Source organism: Cuculus canorus, chromosome 19 (genome assembly GCF_017976375.1).
Source record: "Cuculus canorus isolate bCucCan1 chromosome 19, bCucCan1.pri, whole genome shotgun sequence".
Taxonomy (NCBI): domain Eukaryota; kingdom Metazoa; phylum Chordata; class Aves; order Cuculiformes; family Cuculidae; genus Cuculus; species Cuculus canorus.
This window is the reverse complement of record NC_071419.1, coordinates 1966292-1986789: the sequence shown is the minus strand read 5'-3', so window position 1 is coordinate 1986789 and position 20498 is coordinate 1966292. Positions and strand designations below refer to the sequence as shown.

The 20498-nt window shown below is 57.8% G+C and overlaps 1 protein-coding gene across 3 annotated transcripts in view; it reads left to right on the top strand.

The window, feature by feature from the left end:
- LOC104066964 (carboxyl-terminal PDZ ligand of neuronal nitric oxide synthase protein) overlaps nt 1-9713 on the top strand; it is a 35511-nt gene extending 25798 nt beyond the window's left edge. For 2 of the 3 annotated variants that reach the window (XM_054084481.1, XM_054084482.1), the window contains 9 exons: nt 1188-1280; nt 1932-1990; nt 3421-3529; nt 3940-4081; nt 4436-4596; nt 6061-6228; nt 6936-7101; nt 7378-7735; nt 8180-9713. In XM_054084481.1, the coding sequence (XP_053940456.1) occupies nt 1188-1280; nt 1932-1990; nt 3421-3529; nt 3940-4081; nt 4436-4596; nt 6061-6228; nt 6936-7101; nt 7378-7735; nt 8180-8672 (1749 nt within the window). In that variant the 3' untranslated portion in view covers nt 8673-9713. The remainder of the gene's footprint in view (nt 1-1187; nt 1281-1931; nt 1991-3420; nt 3530-3939; nt 4082-4435; nt 4597-6060; nt 6229-6935; nt 7102-7377; nt 7736-8179) is intronic. The other variant, XM_054084483.1, reaches the window with a different exon arrangement.
- The last annotated feature ends 10785 nt before the right edge of the window (nt 9714-20498 follow it).

Below are 20498 nucleotides of genomic sequence, written 5' to 3'. Positions count from 1 at the left end.
AGGAGCTGGAAAGATGCATATCTTCTCTGCAGTGCTTGGGTGCTGCGCTGACATGGACCCACACGCAGAGTCCTTCAGCTTCAGGCTCTTGGAAGAGGTCCCTGGGCTCCCTTATCGTCTCCGCTGCTACCTGCAGCTCTGCTGACGCTATAATGAGATGAGATTTCTAATCAGATGTCTAATTACATGGTGTAGGTAGGCTTCAGGCTGCACTCCGCCGCTTGGCATCGCCTTATCCTCGGTGGCTATTAAACCAGGGGATTTGTAACCTCTGCTTCCCAGCTACAGTAACTGCACATCAAGTTCATCCAAAGGATCTGTTTTTTAATAGATACGTGGTGGTTGTCACTGTCGCTGCACTGACAGTAACAGATGTGCTGGTTTAGACAAATCGAGGATCTGGCCCAGGAGGGCTGGGTTTCAGGTAGAAACTGTGAGAAATATGGGGTATCAAAATGCTCTATTTGGAAGTGGAAAACAGTGCCTAAAGCAGAGCCAGTAAGGATCAGTGCTGTGAATACAGGTCTCCAGAGTCAAAGGGCTCTGCGCTTCACTTCTAGCTGTCAGCAAAAGCAACATTTAAAAGGTAGTAGTTTAATTCCTAACACAAAAAAGGTGAGTTCAGACTGCAGACACCTGCAGCTGAGGAGCTGGGTTTCTCTCCAGAGATACCGAGCCCACTGAGGTTAATGTGATTATGTAAATGACTGAGGTATAATTGCGTTACTGCCACCCATCTGGCCCTCCCTGCAATTCCTAAGTGATTTTATATTCCCTGTGTGCTGCACCGCTGACATACAAGGGCACTGGAGATGCGATAAATCACTGCTAGGTGTTTGCCACAAGTGCCATCTCCCCGTTTGGCCTCTGGCACAGAGTCCCGCTGGGTGAGGCACAGCCAATGCAGCAGGAAGGTTCTGCCCAGATCCGTATTAACAGTCTGTGGTTGTAGCCCAGAGGATCAAGCTGCGCTTGCTTTCTCCCAAGGGATGCTCCTGACAAAGCCAGGATCCTACCCAGCATCCCAGCTACAGCAGTGGATCCTTCCCAACAGGGATTTTCTTAACAGGAGAAAACAAATTCTCACTTCCCTCAGCATTTCTGACACTTCCATGTAAAACACTGTCCCAGGTACACCCACCTTCAAGTCCTAAATATCTTCTAACCTGTGTTTTTCTTCCCATCAGTATGAATTCAAAGCCAAGAACATTAAGAAGAAGAAAGTGAGCATCATTGTGTCTGTGGATGGGGTGAAGGTGATTCTGCGCAAGAAGCAGAAGGTGAGAGAGACTTCTCCAGCCCAGCTGGAGCACTCGGGGCCAGAGCACTTGCATTGTTGCTGCTGAAAATACTTCTACCCAAAACTGTCCTTTGCTCAAAAACCACCCAGAATTTTCAGAAGACCTGATTTTTTCACAATTTTCATCAAACAAATTACAAAACCTTGCTGAAAAAAAGAGTGGGAAAATTATACGGCAGGAAGAGGATGGGTTTTCTTCTATGCAAAATCATCAGGCTCTCAGGAAATGCGGTTTCTTTTCCCTGTTTATACCAGTAGGCTTCTTCTACACTGCCTGGGCTGAGCACCCCTCAGCTCCTTCCCAAGCTGTGCTTCCCACCGAGCCAAGCCAGCAGCCGGACCCAGATCTCCTAAGCCCCAGCTTAGTGTCTTGTTACCCAAAATGTGTTACCCTTCTGCATATTTGATGCTATAAATTAATCTTAGGGACCATCTTCAGCCCTGAAGGCTCTGATCCAATAACCAGATATGATGAATGATCAAAAAAATCTTTTTTTAATCTAAGATCCAAATGAAACGGCTGTTTCTTATAGAATCAAAGCACCGTTCCGCAGGGTTCTTGCCCATCGGCTCAGTGCAGTTTCATTTGGCCTTGACTGACTGTAATTTTTTTTCTGCCCTGTGCTTACAGAGAAAGGAGTGGACCTGGGACGAGAGTAAGATGGTGGTGATGCACGATCCGGTGTACAGGTAGGCGGCAGGGGCTTTAACGCCAGATGGGTCAAATCAGCCCCAAGCGACGTGTATCCACCGCTCCACTTGCTGAGTTACCCCCACCGAGGCTGGCTTTTTTTAAAAAATTAATGAGGTTGCAAAATACCACTAATAGGGAATCCTTTTCATTCATTTTTGAAAGCGACAGGACTGATCTAGCTTTGAAGCTGGCTCTGCTTTGAACAGGGGTTACACAAGGTGACCCCCAGAGATGCCTTCAACCTGAATTATTCTGACCGAAGACAGGCTTCCCACAGTTTTCCTTCGGAACATGGTTCCCCTTGAAAAAGGGCCTTTTTCTGTAGGGTATAAGTGCGTACAGGGAATTAACCCTTCCGGGACGTGGCAGCATAGCTTTGACATTTCATAACACCTGCTGTGGAATCTCAGAGTATTTTGGAGAGCACAAGCCCCGCCCAGAGGTTCACACTGCATGTAAACCCGATGCCTCAGGAGCCATCAGGGATGGCTTCCTTGAAGGCAATCCTGCAGGCACGATTAAGAGCACAGGTTGCACCAGGCTGTTAGATCTGCCGACTGAATAGTTGCGGCACAAGGGCAAAGCCCACAGCCCTCGGGGCTGGGATCACCAGCGCTGGCTTTCTGGGTCAGAGCCCTTGGTGGGACGATAAGGAGCAGAGGATCTGCCAATGCATTATATGATCCTACCTCTCCCTTCTGGCATTCTGGACAGGTTATTACAAGATATGGCACACTGGATGATTGCTCCAACTGCAAATTCAACACCAAAAATTCCAATGACAGAAAAAAAAAAACCACCTCAAGAATCCCTTTCACTTCTTCTCCATTTAGAGCTGAACTCATCTGTCACAATTTTACCAAATTAAATCAAATATATAAAAAGGTCTTTAATAATGGTTCTGCAGCACAGAGAGGAGAAAGAATCAGCCTGAGCAGGAGAGAGAAAAACCTTCCGAGTACACTCAGCATCCCTGGGAGGGAGGGGTGTCCAGGGGCTGCTGGCTTTTGTGCTGTGCCACCCGCCTGCAGCTGACCGCGGACTGTGCTGGCTCCACTGAGGCGGGCAGAACATTCGCTCTACAGGCGGTTGTCCCATGCTGCAGCCTAGGCAGAGATTAATTGCTGGGGCTAAAAATAGCCACGCGCTTTCCAATACTATAGATTTTTTAGCTTTCCTACAGCATCTTTAAAAAGCTTTTACCTCCTTCAGAAACCAGAAGGTTTTCCATCAAGCCAGAAGCACTCTCTAAATCCGTCACCTCCTGCCTTGAATATCACAGGAGGGGCTGTGCACCCACACCACCTCATTCCTCCAGCCCGGGGTGCTGTGAGCCAGCCTGTCCTGGGGACACGGGAGCCTCCAACGTCATCTGGGGGGCAGAGACTACACTGGGTGTTTAATTCCCTTTGTCTCTCCCACCTAGAATCTTCTATGTATCTCACGACTCGCAAGACCTGAAAATATTTAGTTACATCGCAAGGGACGGCGCTAACAACTCCTTCAGGTGCAACGTCTTCAAATCAAAAAAGAAGGTAGGACACTGCTGGGAATACGGTCGGGTCCTCCCCAGGTGAGAGGTCTCTGAGGGACCTCGCGCCTTCCCGTGCAGAAGCCAAAGCGATAGCTGGGTTGGAGGGTGCAGATCCCTGAGGAGAGATGGAGGCAGTGTCAGTCCCCAAAAAGCGTGCCCGTCCCCTCCGGCTCCGCCTGGGCATCCTTGCAGCCCCTCTGCCTCAGCCCACGCGGGGATAAGAGCACCATCTCCAAGAGAGGGTGACTAGGGGGATGCTGTGTGTCATCTCCGGCCGTGGGCAGCGCTGGAGCCCCACCGGCACTGGGACGCAGCAGCAGCCCTGGGGTGGGAAGCGGGGGAAGACTCCCAGTTTCGCCCCCGTTGGTGGGGCAGCAGCAGCCGTGGGGCTGAGCGGGGTTTGCTTTGCAGAGCCAGGCGATGCGGGTGGTGCGCACGGTGGGACAGGCCTTCGAGGTGTGCCACAAGCTGAGCCTGCAGCACGCCCTGCAGAACGCCGACGGGCAGGCGGACGGCGCCAGCGACAAGTCGGCCGAGGAGCAGCCACTGGAAGGTGACTTGCGGCTCCCCGCGAGGCATGGGCAGACCCTTCCCTCGAGAGCAGAGATGCTTTGGGGTGGGAAACTGCAAGGTGGCTCGTCCTTTGTGGGCCAGCTCTAGTGAGAGCGAGAGCTTTGGGGGCATGGAGAATTCACCCTGTCTGCTCACTCGTCCTGGGAAGGCAGAGGCTGAGCCTCCTTGTCCAGCAGACCAAGGGTCTGTAGGTGTTGGCCCCTTCCCCCTGCTCCTCTGCAGAACGCCAAGGCTTGAAGGAAGGCCTGGCCTTGTCCCTGAGCTGCCACTCCAGCTCCTTGCCGTGGTCCTGCGGCGGGGTGGGCTTGGGTTTATTGATCTGTCTCGTTTGAAGTTCACCAGATAAAGGGCTCCAAGATCACGGATGTGGACGAGGTTGGCATCGACTCTGATGGCATCTGTATGTCCGAGCGGGGAACTGGAGAGCTGCCCACTGCCAGGGGGGAACCTGGCATGCTGAAACCTGGGCAAGCCTCAAAGGATAAGAGCTGCCAGGTAACGGGGGTGGGCTGGGAGATGGTGGTGCTGCTGTCCCTCTGCATGGGGACACTGTATCACAGCTTGGTGAGGAAGGGCTTTCATGGAGACCCCAGTGCAGCCCCTGCTTTAGCCACAGCTGAGCTACGTCCCAGCGTTTGGGCAGGGGAGGAGGCGAAAGCCAGGGGACACGGCGCACGCTGAGCAAGTTCAAATGCAACTCAGGAGAACCCACTGCTGCAGGCAGGGCAGAACACAGAGGGGCTCTGCTCAAGCGATCACCAAGCACTAGAAAAGAGTAGCGAGGCAGGACTCCCCCTCCCGCAGCAGTGTCCACATCACAGGCAGAACCTAAGAGGAGGCATCTCTGGTGAGGCAACCATTTCCCTGCCATGTGGGGTGGATTTCTGTGCCCCCAGTGCTGCTTTGCAGCACTCACTCATCCAACTACCCCAGCAGCGACCCCCAGCTCCCCTCAATATGCCCAAGGGGGCCCAGCCCCAGCAGCACAGGCGCACAGGGTGCATTCAGCGCAAGCAGTGGTTTCGCTGTAACGGATAGCCGCTCTGCAGAGCTTCTCCATGAGCACTCCCTGGCAGCCTGAATGGCATCGCTTCATCTCACACAATGGTATCGCTTGCAGGGCCTGGCTGAAAACAGCTGCACTGAAATGCACTCAATGGGATTCATTTCCGTGGCTGGAAAGGCAGGGCTTTCCTGCGCTTCCCTTCTCGGGGCTGGAGCTGCCCAGGCAGGGGCAGGAAAGGCAGCGGCCGTGGGCCAGCTCCCAGCGGGACCCGCTGCCAGGGTGGGATGCTGTCTGCTGGGGACACGCTGCCTGGCTCGGGGCTGCATGCCGAGCCCCCCCGACGCTACAGAGCGACAGCTGAGCTACGCGGGGCCATCACATGGTCCCCGGGGCATGTGAGGTGGCTGCAAGCTCACCCAGCCTGGGCTGAACCAGCAGAGCCGGCTGAGTGCTGCGCTGGGGCCTGGGGGGCTCACGGCTCGGGCAGGAGCTGCTCCAGAATCCGTCAGTGTGTGCAATGCCCTTCTTACACGGGGTACGCAATTGCTGGGACCCTGACACTGGGCTGCTGCTGCTGCCGTTTCTTGTCACTTCAGGTAACAAGAAATCACCCAGCCTGGGCAGCTGCATCAGGGAGGTGGGGTATTTTTGTCACTCCCTGCCATCTCCTCCCGGAGGAGCTGCACTCCCTGTTGAGAGCTGTGGCCAGGCACAGGCAGCACAGCCCTGCGGGTGCACTGGGAGAGGGAGTTGTTTCATAACACCTGTCCTGGGGATCAAACAGACGTGCAGCTCCTGCCACCAAGCCCAGGGCTGCTCCCCTCAACACTCCCTTGGCGCCTGGGGCACAGGTGCCGCTCTGCCACCCTGGACTCGGTGCCGTGAGGAACCGTGATCCAAATCCCTCCCTGAGCTGCTCAGTCTGCTCACCCTGCCCGTTTCTCTGTGCCCAGGATGGCGAGACCTGCTCCCTCCACCTGGCTGGCTCCCAGCAGCTGCTCAGCCCCGGCAGCCCCTGCTCCTCGGCCTCCATCACCCCGCTGGCCTCCCAGCACTGCCTCCAGCTGCTCCAGCAGCAGCTTCTCCAGCAGCAGCAGCAGACGCAGGTGGCTGTGGCCCAGGTACGCGTCCTGTCCTCCCCGCCGGAGGCACCGGCCTTTCTCTCCTCCCTGCTCCAGCCAGGCTGGCTGGGGTGGGAGCAGTGCAGGGGGCTCGCAGCCTCGCTTGCAGCACAGCTGTTGGCACAGTTTGCCCTGTAGCTCACAGCATCGTTTGCAGGGTAGCTCAAAGCATCTCACAGCATCACTTGCAGCATAACTCGCATTGCTTGCAGCATCGCGGCTCGCAGCATCGCGTGCAGCATAGCTCAGCTCCGCTAGACAGCGATCCGGCTGACGCACAAGCCCCGGCTGCTCTAGCAGCGCTGGGGGGTGCAGAGCTACCACCTCCCGTTTCACCCCCAATTTTGGAAACCACGCATAGCTCACAGCATCGCTCGCAGACATTCCTCTTCCCCTGCACCAGCATCAGAGCGGGGAGCCCGGTGCCCCGATCCTGGGCTCCTCCCTAACTCACTTTGTGTTTGTGGAGGGGACCGCTGACCCCCCCTTCTCCTGTCCCCCGGGGGCCGGGATGCAGCGGCACCGCTGGAGCGAGGGGGGAGGTTGGGGGTGGGGGGAGGAGTGCAGCCGGCAGGGGGCGCTATGCGGGGTGCGGCCGGCAGGGGGCGCGGTGCGGGGTGCAGCCGGCAGGGGGCGCTATGCGGGGTGCGGCCGGCAGGGGGCGCGGTGCGGCCGCCGCGGGGCGCTGGACGCGGTGCCGCCCGCAGGTGCAGCTCCTCAAGGACCAACTGGCGGCGGAGACGGCGGCGCGGATCGAGGCGCAGGCCCGGGTGCGGCAGCTGCTGCTGACCAACCGCGACCTCCTGCAGCACGTGTCGCTGCTCGTGCGGCAGCTCTCGGCGCTGGAAGCCCGCGAGCAGCACCGGCAGCCGGGTGAGTCCCCGGGGAGGCGCCCAGCACCAGCCCTGGAGCATCGCTGCACCCCTCGGGGTCCCAAGGAGCGGTTGGGATGCTCCGCACCGGCCCAGTAGGTGCTACGGGAGCTTCAGAGCACCTTTGCACCCACTGCAGCCCCGGGGCGCAGCTGGGGCGCTCCCAGCACCATCCCAGCACACTCTAGAGGGGCTCCAGAGCCCCTCTCACGGGCCCAGGGGTCGGATGGGCTGGAGGTGCCCGGCTCTTCACTGCCCCTTATCCCTCTCTTGCCAGTTGACCGCTCTTTGCAAAACCTGTCCCTGGCTCAGTCCCTGTCCCTCAACCTGAAGAACCACTACAGCCTGGACGTCCACCTGCCGTCCACCTCCACCCCCGCCAGCGTCCTGGGCAGCCCCGTGGCCCCCGGCTCGCTGCCTGCTCTGGCTCCCGGCGACTCCTACCTCAACCTCGTCACCCTGGAGAGAGGTGGCCACCGCTACAGCAGCAAGGACGGGGACGAGTGCCTGGCTGTGCTGGTGGGGCAGGACGGGCTCAGCCGGCGCGTGGAGGGCTCAGAGATCAGCGAGTTGGCGCTGCTCAACGGGAGCAGCCGGCAGAAGGCAGACGACACCGACAGAGGAAACGAGGACAGGTAGGGTGTGCTACCTCCATCCTGTGTTGGCTGGAGCGGGAACATCCCAAGCAAAACCTCCTGCTTCCCTCACAGCCCTGGCAGAGCTTCCACTGCCACGTTTCAAAGGGCTCGTGGCAACAAAAGCTGGGGAGGACAAGCTGTGTTCTGGGCACTTGGGGACAGGGACAGGCAGCCCAGGGGCCGGGCACTGGCTCAGGGGTGATAAGCTGGTGCAAGGAACCCACCGTGTCCCCCCGTCAGGGCACTGCCTGCCCTGCTCCTGTCCCCCTGACACGTAGCAGTCATTCCACATCACCTCGCCCCAGCTCCAACATTTGTAGGTGATGAGTTGCACTGATGGAGCAAGCAAAGGTGTTTCAGAGAGCAGGAGGCAGCTAGCCCAAGCCCTCCATGCAGGTAAGTACTTGCCCATCACCTCCCATCTCTGCTTTTGCTTCCCAGGCGGCAGCAGCAGCCCATTCCCAAGCTCAACCCGCCACCACCCATCCTGCGCAAAAGGTCAAGCAAGACCTCCCCTAGCCTGGAAGTGGAGGTGAAGCCTGAGAGCGCTGCCCACGTGAACTTGCCCAGCACAAGTGTCTCCAGCCTCACCAGCATCGCTGCCAGCTCCCTCACCCTCTTGGATTCTGAGGCAAGGACTCCTGTGCGGAGCGCTGCCCCCAGCACAGAGCCCGGCCCTGCTGGGACCGGCCAGCGCGCTCTGGGCAAGGACAGAACTGGAGAGAGCAGGCAGATGTCCCCCCTGGCCAGCATCTGTGACCCTGTGGCCAGCGAGGCCCCGGCCAAGGACTTGTCCGCCCTGGCCAGCCTCACGGACAGCACGCTGCCCCTCTCCCCTGCGGAGGACACCTGCTTGCACATCAGCTTCTCAGAAGATGAGCTGCTTGAACCAGAGCTGGATGCTGCTGGGGGGCCCAGCAGGGTCCCCACTTAGTGGGACCACAGGAGGTGGCAGCTGCCTGGCAGGGAGCCCTGGTAGCTCTGTCCACACCATTCCACCAGCCCGTGTTGGGATCGAGGGCCCCTGTGCCCAGGCTGGGAGGCAGATCCCTTTGCTGTCCCCATCCCACGTATCAGCTTCCCTTCCACGCATGGTGCTGCCACACAGGATGCGACCTGCCCAGCCGCTGCCCTCACCCTGTACCAGCTCACACTGCCTTCCTGCTGCCCCCTCCTCCCATCTGCTACCCGTCCCACCAGTGCTCACTCAGCCGGGGCTGCCGCACGAGGTCCCTGCCTTCACGCAGTTCCCTCCACTGCTGCCTGGAAGAGGCACATTCCAGGTTTGTCACTACATCCCTTCTGCTGGCCAGGCGGCTGCAGGCAGCCCCGCAGCAGCCGGTGCCTTTCCCAGCCCCTGGCAGGCTGCGTGCTCTGGAGAGCTTCCCACCGGGATGCTGTATGGCAGAGACACCCCCAGGAGCAGAGCAATGGGAGCCCCCAGGCAGGGGCACAGCACGGTGCTGGGCTGTGAACACCCACCCACGAGGCTGCTGTCACCAACCCAGTCCATTTGTTGCCACCATCGGTAGCGGTGTGAGCAGAGCTGCGCGGCACAGCTGCGGTGCCGCTCCCCACAGTGGTGCCAGGCTACCAGAAGCCAGGTTGCTCCAGGGAAACATGTGCCCACCAGCTCCACACTACACCCAGCCCTGGTTTTGGGGACAGCAGCCCCACTGTGTTGTCCCCACACAGCAAAACCACCACTGCCTCCCTCCACAGGTGCCTTTGCCCCTGCCCCAGCACCCACTGCCCGTGCAGGCTGGTTTCCCCCTCCAGAGGCCACTAACGGGGTGCAGGGCTGGCCAGGGGGCTCACTGCTGCAGTGGGTACCCCCAGGGGAAGGTGCTCCCATGTCTTGGGGTCGGGTGGGAGAACCGTCCCGTGCCTATCCAAGCTGCTCGTGGCTGCCGGCAGAAGGCTGCTTTATCGCACTGGTTTTAGGATATTAGGATGTGGTTTGGGTTTGGTCTCAGAAGCGTGGGATGAGTTAAGGTTTAAGGAAGAAGCCCAGCCTGGGTGGAGGGCCAAGGTGAGGCCACGTGTCCTCTTCAGCCCAGGCAGGTTTCGGGGAGGTACCCAAGAAGATGCTCGTCCACCTGTGTCGTTTGCAAGAAGGTGTTGGGAAAGTGTTGGAGGGTTGGGTTGGGCAAGTGTCAAGTGGAAATGGAGATTTTGAGCAGCCACACTGCCGGCTCCCACAGCAGAGAGAGGGAGCGATGGGACTTGCACCCCAGAGCCAGCCGCAGCGACGCCGGAGCTGCCTGGGGAGGGATGGCAGCATCACCACTGGTGACCAGGGCTGGGGGCTCGTAGAGCTGTGGCTGGGCTGTCCCGTAGTGCGGTAGAGACAGCCCAGCCTGTCCGTAGGGATAAATTTCACTGCAGTTTGGTAACCGTCTTTTAAAGAAAAGAAATAAAGGTGTCAGATTTGCAGAGGTGGTGCCATGGTCTCTGCCCCAGGGAGCCGCCAGCCGCCGATTAGGGACCCCTGGGTGTTCCCAAAGGAGAAAGATCACTGCTGGGAACCAGGGCTGCCCTGAGCCACCAGCCGGCTCCCCTGCGTCCCCCCTTCTACAGCCCCAGTTCAAACACAGGGCCTGGTAACCCCATCTGCTTCCCCTTGCAGGGACCGCAGGGGCGTCTGTGTCCCCACACGTGCTGCCATGCGGGGGACGGGGTCCTTGCTCAGGGATGGGGCCCACATCCAACACAACCCCCTGCCCACACCCCACGGCACCGAACACAGCCCCTGCCAGGACAGGCAGCGCAGGGACAGGGCTCTGCCCCCCACGCACCCCCTCGGCCCCTTCTTGCCTCCTATAAACCCTGGCGCACAGGATGGGGGAGCCATGCAGGGAGGAGGTGGGTTGCAGGCAGAGGTCGAAGCCTGATGCTGAGAGATGGGATGGGACTGAGGTGCTGGGACCCCCCAGGGGCTGCCCAGAGCTGGGAGGCTGAAGAGAGCCCTGCCCTTCGCAAAGAAGGGAACCCATGGGCAACCCAGCACAGAGGCTCCAGGATGGACCGGAGCCCCGTGTGACTGTCCCCAAATCCAGGAGAGGGTCCCCAGCCCAGCGAGTTGGGTGGACACAGCACCCAGGAGCTCAGCGTGGGTCTCGGGGCCACTCCACGGCGTGGGCACAGCCTCGGCACGAGGTGCCGGGAGCCCTCTCCGCAGGCCGGAGCAGACATCTGCTGGGGGGCCGCGCTGGGAGGGGGCACTTCCAGCCCAGCGTCTTATTATGCTTCCTTCATGGGAAAGAAACTTTTTCCTTTGCTGTCTGGTAAGCTGCTAGCAATCATCAGGCAGGCAGGTGGTAAAGATTCATATCCATCAAACAATGCCATTTAGTTTGTAACCTGTGACTAAATCTGGTGTTAGCTTTAATTTCAGAGTCTGCTTTAGGGCTCGCTTGTTAATCTCTATGCAAAGCAGATGAAATGAATATGCAGCATTTTGGATGTAATTGTACGGCTTCAATTCAGCACTATAATTTTCCAAACAGGATCTTGCAATCAAGCTTCTATTCATTAGTGTATAAACAATTTAGTTTCTCAGCTCTCCAGTATGCCAATCATCTCAATGGAGTGAGCATCTCCAACAAAAAGAGGAGGAAAGTTTCCTTTGTGTAATAGAGGTAAAAGTTGCTCCATACTTCAGACAATTCCCACCCAGCACATCCAGGGCATTCCTGTGGAGGCAGCCGGTTCCCAGTACCCCACAGCTACACCCCAGTGACCCCCCCCCAGCCAACACAGCCCCAGACCCCCAGCAATTCCGCATGCGAGACGCCAATGGATGAGCCCGGAGCTCGCAGGATGAGGCCACCTTGGAAAGGTGCAACCAGGCAGCACGGTGAGACCGCCCAGCGATGCTTGCGGCTCCCCAGGGAGAGCAGCCCATGTCTCTGGGGAGGGGAGAGCCACCCCAGCCACGCGCCCTGCCTGTCCCCATCTCCCCCACACCTTCCGACCAGGGCCCCGGGACAGCCCTTGGCGTGGCTCAGTGGCAGATCCCGCACGCGGGACGAGGCCAGGCTGGCACAGGGGTGGGTGGGGGACAGGTTTCTGTGATGGGAGATCAACCCTCTCCTGGCTGGGTGCTTTCCTCCGAGGGGACCCAGGGACGCTGCACGCACACGCGCGCCTCCAGCATCCAGACGCATCCCCATCACCGCTCCTCGGCGGCGAGGAGGGACCAGCCGAGAACCTCGACAAAGGGAAGCGCCGTTGTCGGAGCCGCTCAGCGCGATCTCCGTTTCCAAATGAATATCGACAGCGCTAATTACAGGCCGCCATGCAGACAGCTTATTAGCTTGTCACAAAAAGACGGTATTGAACTCAAAGCCCGCGGTATTCACAGAGCGCAGCAAGACGCTCCCCAGACAGCACAGCGAACCAGGCAGGCGAACAACCTCCAGCAAAACTAATTACTTCCTGATTGTCTACGGCCACCCACTGGGTATAATAGTATAGACTAAATTTGGCATATACATAACTAAGCACTCAGCACCAATTTGGCGTACAATAATCATCCTCTGTGTTGCATAATTAAAATCTGATCACTTGGAATAATTATTTCATATTCCCGGTATCGGGTGAGGATTGCATAATGCAGCACGGCAGGAGCGCGGGCCCGGGAGCGGAACCGTCCGCTTTCAGAGGCGTGAGCCCCACGGGAAGGACGTTACAGCGCTGGGGATGGCGAGAGACCACCTCAGTGCCGACCGCCTCCGGCGGGTGCCAACGGCCCCATGGGCGAGGGGTTGTGATGCCCTAAAGCTGTCGGTCGGCACCGGCTGCGGAGGAGCCGGAATCACCTGAACTCTGTCCATCCGCGGCGATGAGTCGGTGCTGAGCACCGGCCCCGCGAGCCCTCCCCAGCGGGGCAGGACGATCCGCACTCGGGACAGGCTGTCCCCGAGCAAACCCTTTCCATAGTGACCTTTCCAAGCAGGCTGCTGCCCCGCTGCCCGGGATGCTCGCCGCCCGGCCCCATTGTGCTCGCGTGTCTGCTAAAGGCGTTTGGAAAGACACGGCAATAAAGAATAAAAATCAAGTGGAACGTGTGTGTCTAATCCATTAATTTCCTCTGGCGGCTCCCCAGGGACCGGGCGAAGAGGAGAAAGAATACGTGGATATTGCACGCGCCCTGGCACCTTGTCCCTGGGCCAGCCCTGCCGCTGGCCGCTGCCGCGGGCTCATAAATCACAGCGGGCGACAGCGTTTCACAGCTCGCTTCCCAGCCAGGATATGGCCATTCCTGCTGATTACACGGCGGGCGCGCGGGGGAAGCTGCATCTCCCACTTCCAGGAAGGGAGGCTCCGCAAGGAAAACGCATTGATAAAAAGAAGAACGAAATCAGCTTTGTTCACGTTGCGAATCTCCCATTGTTCCTGCTGCGGCCGTCAGCCCTCGCTGGAGAAAGTATTTCCTCAGCAATAAATCTCCTGGGCTCCTCGCAGCCCTCGCCTTGGCACCGGACCCTCCTTGGCTTGTTTTGCAAGATAAAGCAGCTTTTGCCACAGCTGCCCCGTGGGGTGCGCTGGGGGGCTCGAGGGTGCGATTTGGGGGGACAAGGGACACCGCTGGGGGAAGCGATGGGGGGAAATGGGGTCTGTCCTTGGGTCTCCAGCCCATGGAGCTGCGCTGCTGCTCCCAAAGGCATCGCTCTGCTCCCATCCCATCCGTTATCCTCCCTGTCGGCACAGCCCGGTGCAGGCCCAGGGAAAGACAGTCTGAGCAGGGCCACGCCAACACGGAGCTGGCGGTGGCCAAGCACTCCAAATACGGGAGTCAGGCTGACAGTTGTACAAGAAAAATAGATCAAGTTTCCAAGAAAATAGAGGCGAGCTGATCTGATTTTCATCAGCATCTTCAGCTGCCTTTTGGGAAGCCCCAGCCTGCTCCTCATTCCTGCTCTCCGCATTACAAACCACTTAATTCCTTGTTGCTTTGGAAACCCTCACAAAGACCCTCTGCATCCCCCAAAATAACGAGCAACAGATGCTGCTTTGACCTCAGCAACTTCCTGGAAACATGCATTTGTCAAAATAAAAATAAAAAGATTAATGTAAGGAAGGCTCTTAAATTATAAGGAAGGAGCAGACGGAGCCCGGCCGCGTACGCCTGCCTCGGTGACGGGTGAGCCCTCGGATGGTGGAGAAACGCGGGGCAGCCAAGGAGAGGCAGCGGGAGCAGCAACCCGGGACCCCCATCCCCGCTTCGGGGTGCACCAGCCCCGCGGGTCCCTGCCCGGCACTGCCCCCCTGCCTGGAGGGGCTTTGATTCAAGACCAGAAATCCACAGTCTCACTTCACCTTGGGTTTGCAAAGTGGTTTGAGGATAAACATGAAAACGAAGGGTTTTGGGATGGAAATGATGCAGGAGCCGCCCTCCCTGCCAGCCGATGCCCTGCGCAGCACAAACCACACCAGGGCGAGCTCACATCTCATCCCTCCTGTGTTTCTCAGGTTACAGGAGTCACTGCTCTCTTTTACAGAGTTTTAAGCCCCCTCTCCTCATCCCATGAGGGAAAGAGATGTGCAAACCACAGACAACCAGGAGCTTTCTGGTTCAGATGCTCAAAGAGCAGCAGGTTCCACGCTCCCACTCCGGCTGCGGTCACCCGGCCCATGGCTCAGCACGGGCATCCACCAACAGCACACGCCACGCGCTCCTTGTCCAGACAACTCCAAGGGCTGATGACAGCCACACTGGTCAGTGACACAGCCCAAGCCATGCCCTGCAGCCCCCAACCCACAGCACTCACCAGAGCCGCAGGCAGGCCAGGAGGCTCCACAGGCTCCATGCAGGGGAACCCTCTTTTTCCTCCCAGCTTTATACAATCAGGCAGAAATGACCTGCTGGGAAGGGCTTCTCCTTGGCCCGGGGGAGGTGAGCTGGGTGGTCCTGGGGATTTGGTGCACCTGGAGCAGGAGATTCATGGTACATTGGGCATCCCCATCCACCTCCCCATTCCCCTCCTGGCTGCACCCGCCTTTCTGCTGCTTCATGATGAGTCTTGACCACGGGACACGAGGGACATCCCTGCCAAGAGGGTGTTTCCTCACCATGAGGTTTCTCCTGGGAACCCCATTGGCAGGTTTGGGGTGCACTCATCCTGGAGAGGCTACAGCGCCCCAGGCTGACGCCGCCACACAGCAGCCGGTGGCTGCAGGACGGTGAGCACTGGACGCCGTGCTGGGGGACTGCCCCTTGCCCACACTGGAGATGCTGCCGCGGCACGGGGGTCGGCACAGCCCGGCAGCTCCCGTGCCAGTGCCGTGGGGTGTGGGGTTGGTGCTGCAGCAGGAATGCAAATCCTGACCCAGGCTGGGACAGGGGCTGTGCATTCCCCAGCATGAGCTGGGATTCCTGCCGTAGCCATGGCAACGGCCATATACATTTACATATTCTCCCCGTTAATCACAGGGACATCCAGAGCAACTGTCTTCACCGAGGCTGGTTTCCATCCTGCTGAAGGAGGGCTGCAGAGTCCTCCACCTCAGACCTGCAGCCACATCCCTGCGCAGAGCACATCCTCAGTGTGGTCCCCAGTGCAGGCGCAGCATCCCCTGCCCACAGTGGGTACCGCGGTGCCGCGGGCAGCTGCCTGCACCCACACACCTGCACCATCACCGACGCTTTCCTGCGAAAGCCATGGTCAGCAAAAGGCTGTCCCTGAGCCCCCCTGGGATTGGCCGTGGTGCAGCGGAACCCCCCGGGGCAGCTGCTCGGGTTTGGCCCTGGGGTCCCGTGCCCCGCCGTGCCTGCTGGCACCTTCAGGGCAGTGACATGCCAGCTTAGGTGGACCCAACACTGCCCTTGTCCCAGCTCCCCATCACGAGGAGAAAAATCAAACCCTTTGCTGCTTGAGATGTATTTGTCTGACCTCTGTCATCAGTAGAAGACCTGGAGTGGTTGGATTAGCTGGAGATGTCTACAGTTATTCACATCAACTTCCCGCTCAGGGGTTTCAGTTCTAAATTTCCTCCATCCACCCACCACAGCCGCCTTTGCCCGTCGGCGCTCTGGGTCCAGGCACAACCCTCTGGTGTGGAAGATGAGAAGTTGGTTCCCTCCACGTTGTGCTTCCGCCAGAGCAGGCAGCAACAGCGAGGCCGGGAGGGCACCGACCCCGCGCCAAGGAGGCGAAGCGGTCCCCGGGGAGCACGTGCTGTGGGGACACCGAGTTCCCCAAAGCCGGCGCAGCTGCGGCGCGGCCGTTCCCAGCGCGAAGCAGACCCTGTGGTTTGTAGGAGACAGGGTGAGGGTCCTGCTCGGCTGCTTCACTCTCAAAAACAGAATCCAGGGACTGATTCAATGCTGGTGGGACCTGGAGGGTGCAGTGATGCCTCCCCAGTGGAGCAGAGCTCAGCAGTCCTCTCCGCCGCCTGCAGGGACCAGCCAGGAGCCAAATCCCTTTCTTAAAAGGACAAATTAAGAGAAATTGGAAGATTCTTCTCCACTGTGTGCTGTGGCCTCTTCCCTGCACGCATTTCACAGGGGGGCAGCTGCTTTCCCTTGAGGGAGAGGCGGCCCCCGCGTGCCCAGCAGGCAGGGCAGGGTGCTGGAGGCTGTGTGGGTGACGGGGGGAAAGGGCCAGAAAATGACTTCCCATCACACCAATGAGAGCCAAGAAGTTGCCGGTGAGCTTGTTGCTGCCTGCAGGTGCATGTGGGCGCTGCCAGCTCCTGGCACTGCTACCAGGGGCCTCCCGTGCCAAGGGATGGCGAGAGCCATGCCGGAGCATGGGCACAGCCATCGCTGGCTTCAGTCTCAGCAGCGAGTGCCGAGGATGCTGGCAGAGCCCCGGCTGCCTTCTGCCTTCAACATGGCTCACCCAGAAGGTTTCTCCTTGCAGGTTACAGCTGGAGCTGAGAGGTTTAGTCCTGAGCCAGGAAAGGGCACTGTTTTGCTGAGTTACAGGGAGGAGAAAAGCTGTTAGAGGGGATCATTCCGATTAATTGTTCCACTGCAGGGAGCATCACACAGAGCTGTGTCTGCAGCCACGGGAGCGGGGCTGGCTCCCGCAGCGAGGTGCAGAGAGCTGAGAACTGCACAGGGACCTGTGCCCTCTGCTGCCGCCCGCCTCCCTGCCCAGCTGGCGAGTGCTCGCGGGGTGGTGAACACCGCAGCTCCCCATGCAGGCAGGCAGGTCCCACCAGCTGCACGCACTGCCCCGCGGGGATATAAGCCACCGTGCTCGCGCTGAGGGACCCAGGGCTGTCCTTGCTCCACTCGGGCTCTGGAGCATCGCACCTCAGGTGCCACAGCAGGAGCTCATGTCACCACTGGAAGCCCCTGAGGGATGCTTGGTGGCTCTGCCCTCACCCCGAGCTCACAGCGTGCACCCTTCACAGCCCGGGGCACATCTTCCGTGCACGCAGGGTCTGCTGGAGGGCTTGGAGCAGCCCTGCCCCAGCCTCACACCAGAGGATTTAAGACCCACCAGTTTCCTCTGCCCTTTCCACCAAACCAACCCGCAGAAAGTTTTATAAACTTGAGGAAACACGAGTCAAAGCAGAAGGATCCCAAAGCTGAGCCAAAGCATGACCTCAGCAACCTCCCCTCTTTGTCCAGCCTGGGACCTCGTTATTATCTGTCAGCATTTGCTGAGTCTCCTCCTTCGGGGGACGCACCAGGCCCTTCCGGAGGAGCAGGGCCTCACCACAGCCTGCGCCCCTCTAATGACTCCGTTATCTCTGCTGTTTCCAGCTCCGCTTCCCTCCGCCCGCAGAGGTGATGCCCTCCCTGGGCTGGCAGTCCCGGGGCAGCAGCGCCTCAGCCCAGGCCTGCACAGACACCTCAAGGGATGGATTCATCCCTCTGGTCTGCGGCCACGTCCTCTGTGGGGCTGTAGGATGGGGCTCTTCTCATGCTCAGTGGCAGGGATGAGGGTTTGATGGAGCAGCTCAAGCACTGCTGTAGATCACAGCTGAGCATAAGTCTCACTTCTGCCAACTAACACCACCCCATGGATGCTCCTCTGATGCTACTCCCATCCCATCCCTGATGGAAGGGAAGCAGAGCCTGGCAGAACAGGAGCTGAAAGAAGATGGAGCATAGTTTGCTGTCTGAAGCGTTAACCTGCCTGTCTGACATGAAGGCAGCGACAGGCAAGGAGTGTTTGGTGCAAAGGAAGGAAATGGAAGAATTAAATCCACAGAACTTCCCTGCTTTTGTTCTCCCTCCCACCCCCGCTCTTCTCCTTGGCCGCTCGCTCTTCTCGCTGGATGTCTATGGCTTGATACTACCCAAGCAAGCTGGAAACAGAGTATATCAGCTGAAAGCAATTTACTTCGAAATCCAGCTGCCAGATTTTCCTTCATTTGTTTACTTTTAAATGCTTTTTTAAAAGCCAAAGTACACAAGGCAGCCAAATTGCTGACATGTGTGCCGGGCCGGTACCCCGCAAACGCTGCATTCTTTCATGTCCTCCTGGGCTCAAATCCACTCATGTTTATTTAAAATACGTAGAACACTTCAGCACTATTAAGGACCATGTTTTATAGTAAATGGAAAAAGATTTCCTCATGGGCTGAGGGGAGAGGAAAAGAATCACTTCAATTCCGTGCTGTTCCGACAGCGCTTCGGCTGCCACCCCAGGGCCCAGCCACCCGCACCCCCCAACAGGCTCACCCCGGGCAAACACCCAGTAGCAGCGGCTGCTCCTCAGGAGCTGCCCGTGCTCTGGGAATGCTGGAGCCAGGTGGACACGGGGCTCCAGCAGCACTTGGGCCTTTCTCCCCCATAGATTCATGGGGCAGTTGGCCTGCGACAGCTGAAAGAAACCCCAAGACAGGGCTTGATGTTATTGAGGTCCTCAGCGGCTTTGGAGTTTGGTGGGTGTCACGCTGCCACCTCCACCCACCGGCTTTCAGCTGAGCCCAGAGCCCTCTCTCACTGCTTTCCCACGTCTACACAATCACAGCTGTTATTCCAGCACACAGTATTTTGCACTTATGAACCGTGGATGCTAAAGCCATCGGTGTGACCCTCAAACTGTGTGACCCCAGCTACAGGTCCAGGGTAGATCTACCGGGCGCGGTGTGGTAAGACAGCAGCGGGCAGGCAGAGGTTTGCTGAACGCCGAGATGTGGCAGACCCATACGCTGCAGAGAATGAGACACCATGAACTCACTACAGATGACACATAACGGCACATCCTCTCAAAAATGAGATAAAGATGCTGTAATGGATAGCAACTAAATATTCCAAGGACAATAAGAGCTAAATGGAACTATTTATGGAAGTAGCCATTCAAACTCAGATTTTAAGTGCATTGTTAATATGGGCATTTTGAGAAGGACTGAGGGTAGAAGGGGCATTTTCAGCTAACACTGCTGTTCCTCAAACCATCCCCCTGTGCTTGACACAAGCTGAACTCAACAGGGTAATGTAAGGATGTGCATCAGAAAGTGAAAATGTCAACAAACAGCACATAAATCCTGCAGGCTGTTGTCACTGCTCAAGCTTAAAGAAAAGCAGGAAGGCAACACAGAAAGGAGCAAGAAAGGGACTTGTATTTTTAATCAAATGATCTGCTACCAGCAACACAGTGATGGACACTGGCTTTGTGAAAATGTGTCAGCCAGCCTCTGGCAAAGCTCCTTCCCAACAGAAACCACTAATGATGTAGGCAGAATTGCTCTGGTTTGTTTCCTAGCAAAACGCACAAGAAAGCAGAAACCTCCACCTATTAACTGTTAATCATTTAGAGTGCAGCACCTTCATAGTTTTACTGTAATTAGCCAGACTAGTAAACCTTCAAAAGGATTCCTTGAGCGGAGTCCCAGACTCAGATTATGTCATGCCCTGAATACAACATCCCACAACTGGTTTCACTCATGCTTGGAAGAAACAAAGGCTCTAAGCAATGGATGATGGGAAGCAGAGTGGGTTTGCAAGGACAAGCACTGTGCACTGGTGCTCCACAAGTTTTGGGGACTTTTGCTCCTCTAACGACCTCCCTCACTGCTGTTTCCCCACACCGCTCCGCCACCACAGCAAAGAACGGCTCCGAGCTGAAAGCAAGCCTCTCTGAGAGGCAGGAAACACCCTTCCAAGCTGGTGGATTGGTGGATGATTCTCATTCCCCCCGTTCCTCAGACAGTGAGATCTTCAACTGCCTTCCCGCTTACAGAGCTGTTTGACTGCTTGCAGAGGGCAGAAGGGGCAGAATCTGTAGAGGAAAGCGTTTCAAACAGCAGGCAGCTGCTGGCCTGAGCAGTGAGGGTAGGGTGATGGGCCCACCAATTCTCTCCTATCACCACACATCATCGCTGTGTGTAGCTCCTGCTGCTTGCCCTGGGGAAGGAGAACAGCATTTGTCTGTGGCTCCCCTTGAGCCATGTGTCTGTGCCTGCCGTGGCTCTGCACAGCTTCCCCTAAGACTCCTTAAGGCGCTTTACAAGGACAAAGACAAGTAAACAGGCAGGGAGAGCTCTGTTGGGTGGAACCACCCCATGGCACAGGGCAGAGAGGGAAGTGACATGCCCCAAGGCCACACAATAAGACGGTGACAGGCAGGAAAGGGAAGCTGGGTTGCTTGTCCCCCAGTGCAGAGCTCTACCCTCCAGATCGTGCAACTCTGGTATTGCTCTGTTCTCTTCAACGTGCTGGTGTAAAAGACAGAAAACAAACACATGAAGGCCTGTAACAATAAAGAGCCCAATAATTGATAGTAAAGACTCCAGCAGCTGTATGGAGCCAAAAGTTTCTTGGAGGGGGTTGGATGGAAGCTGAGTTTCC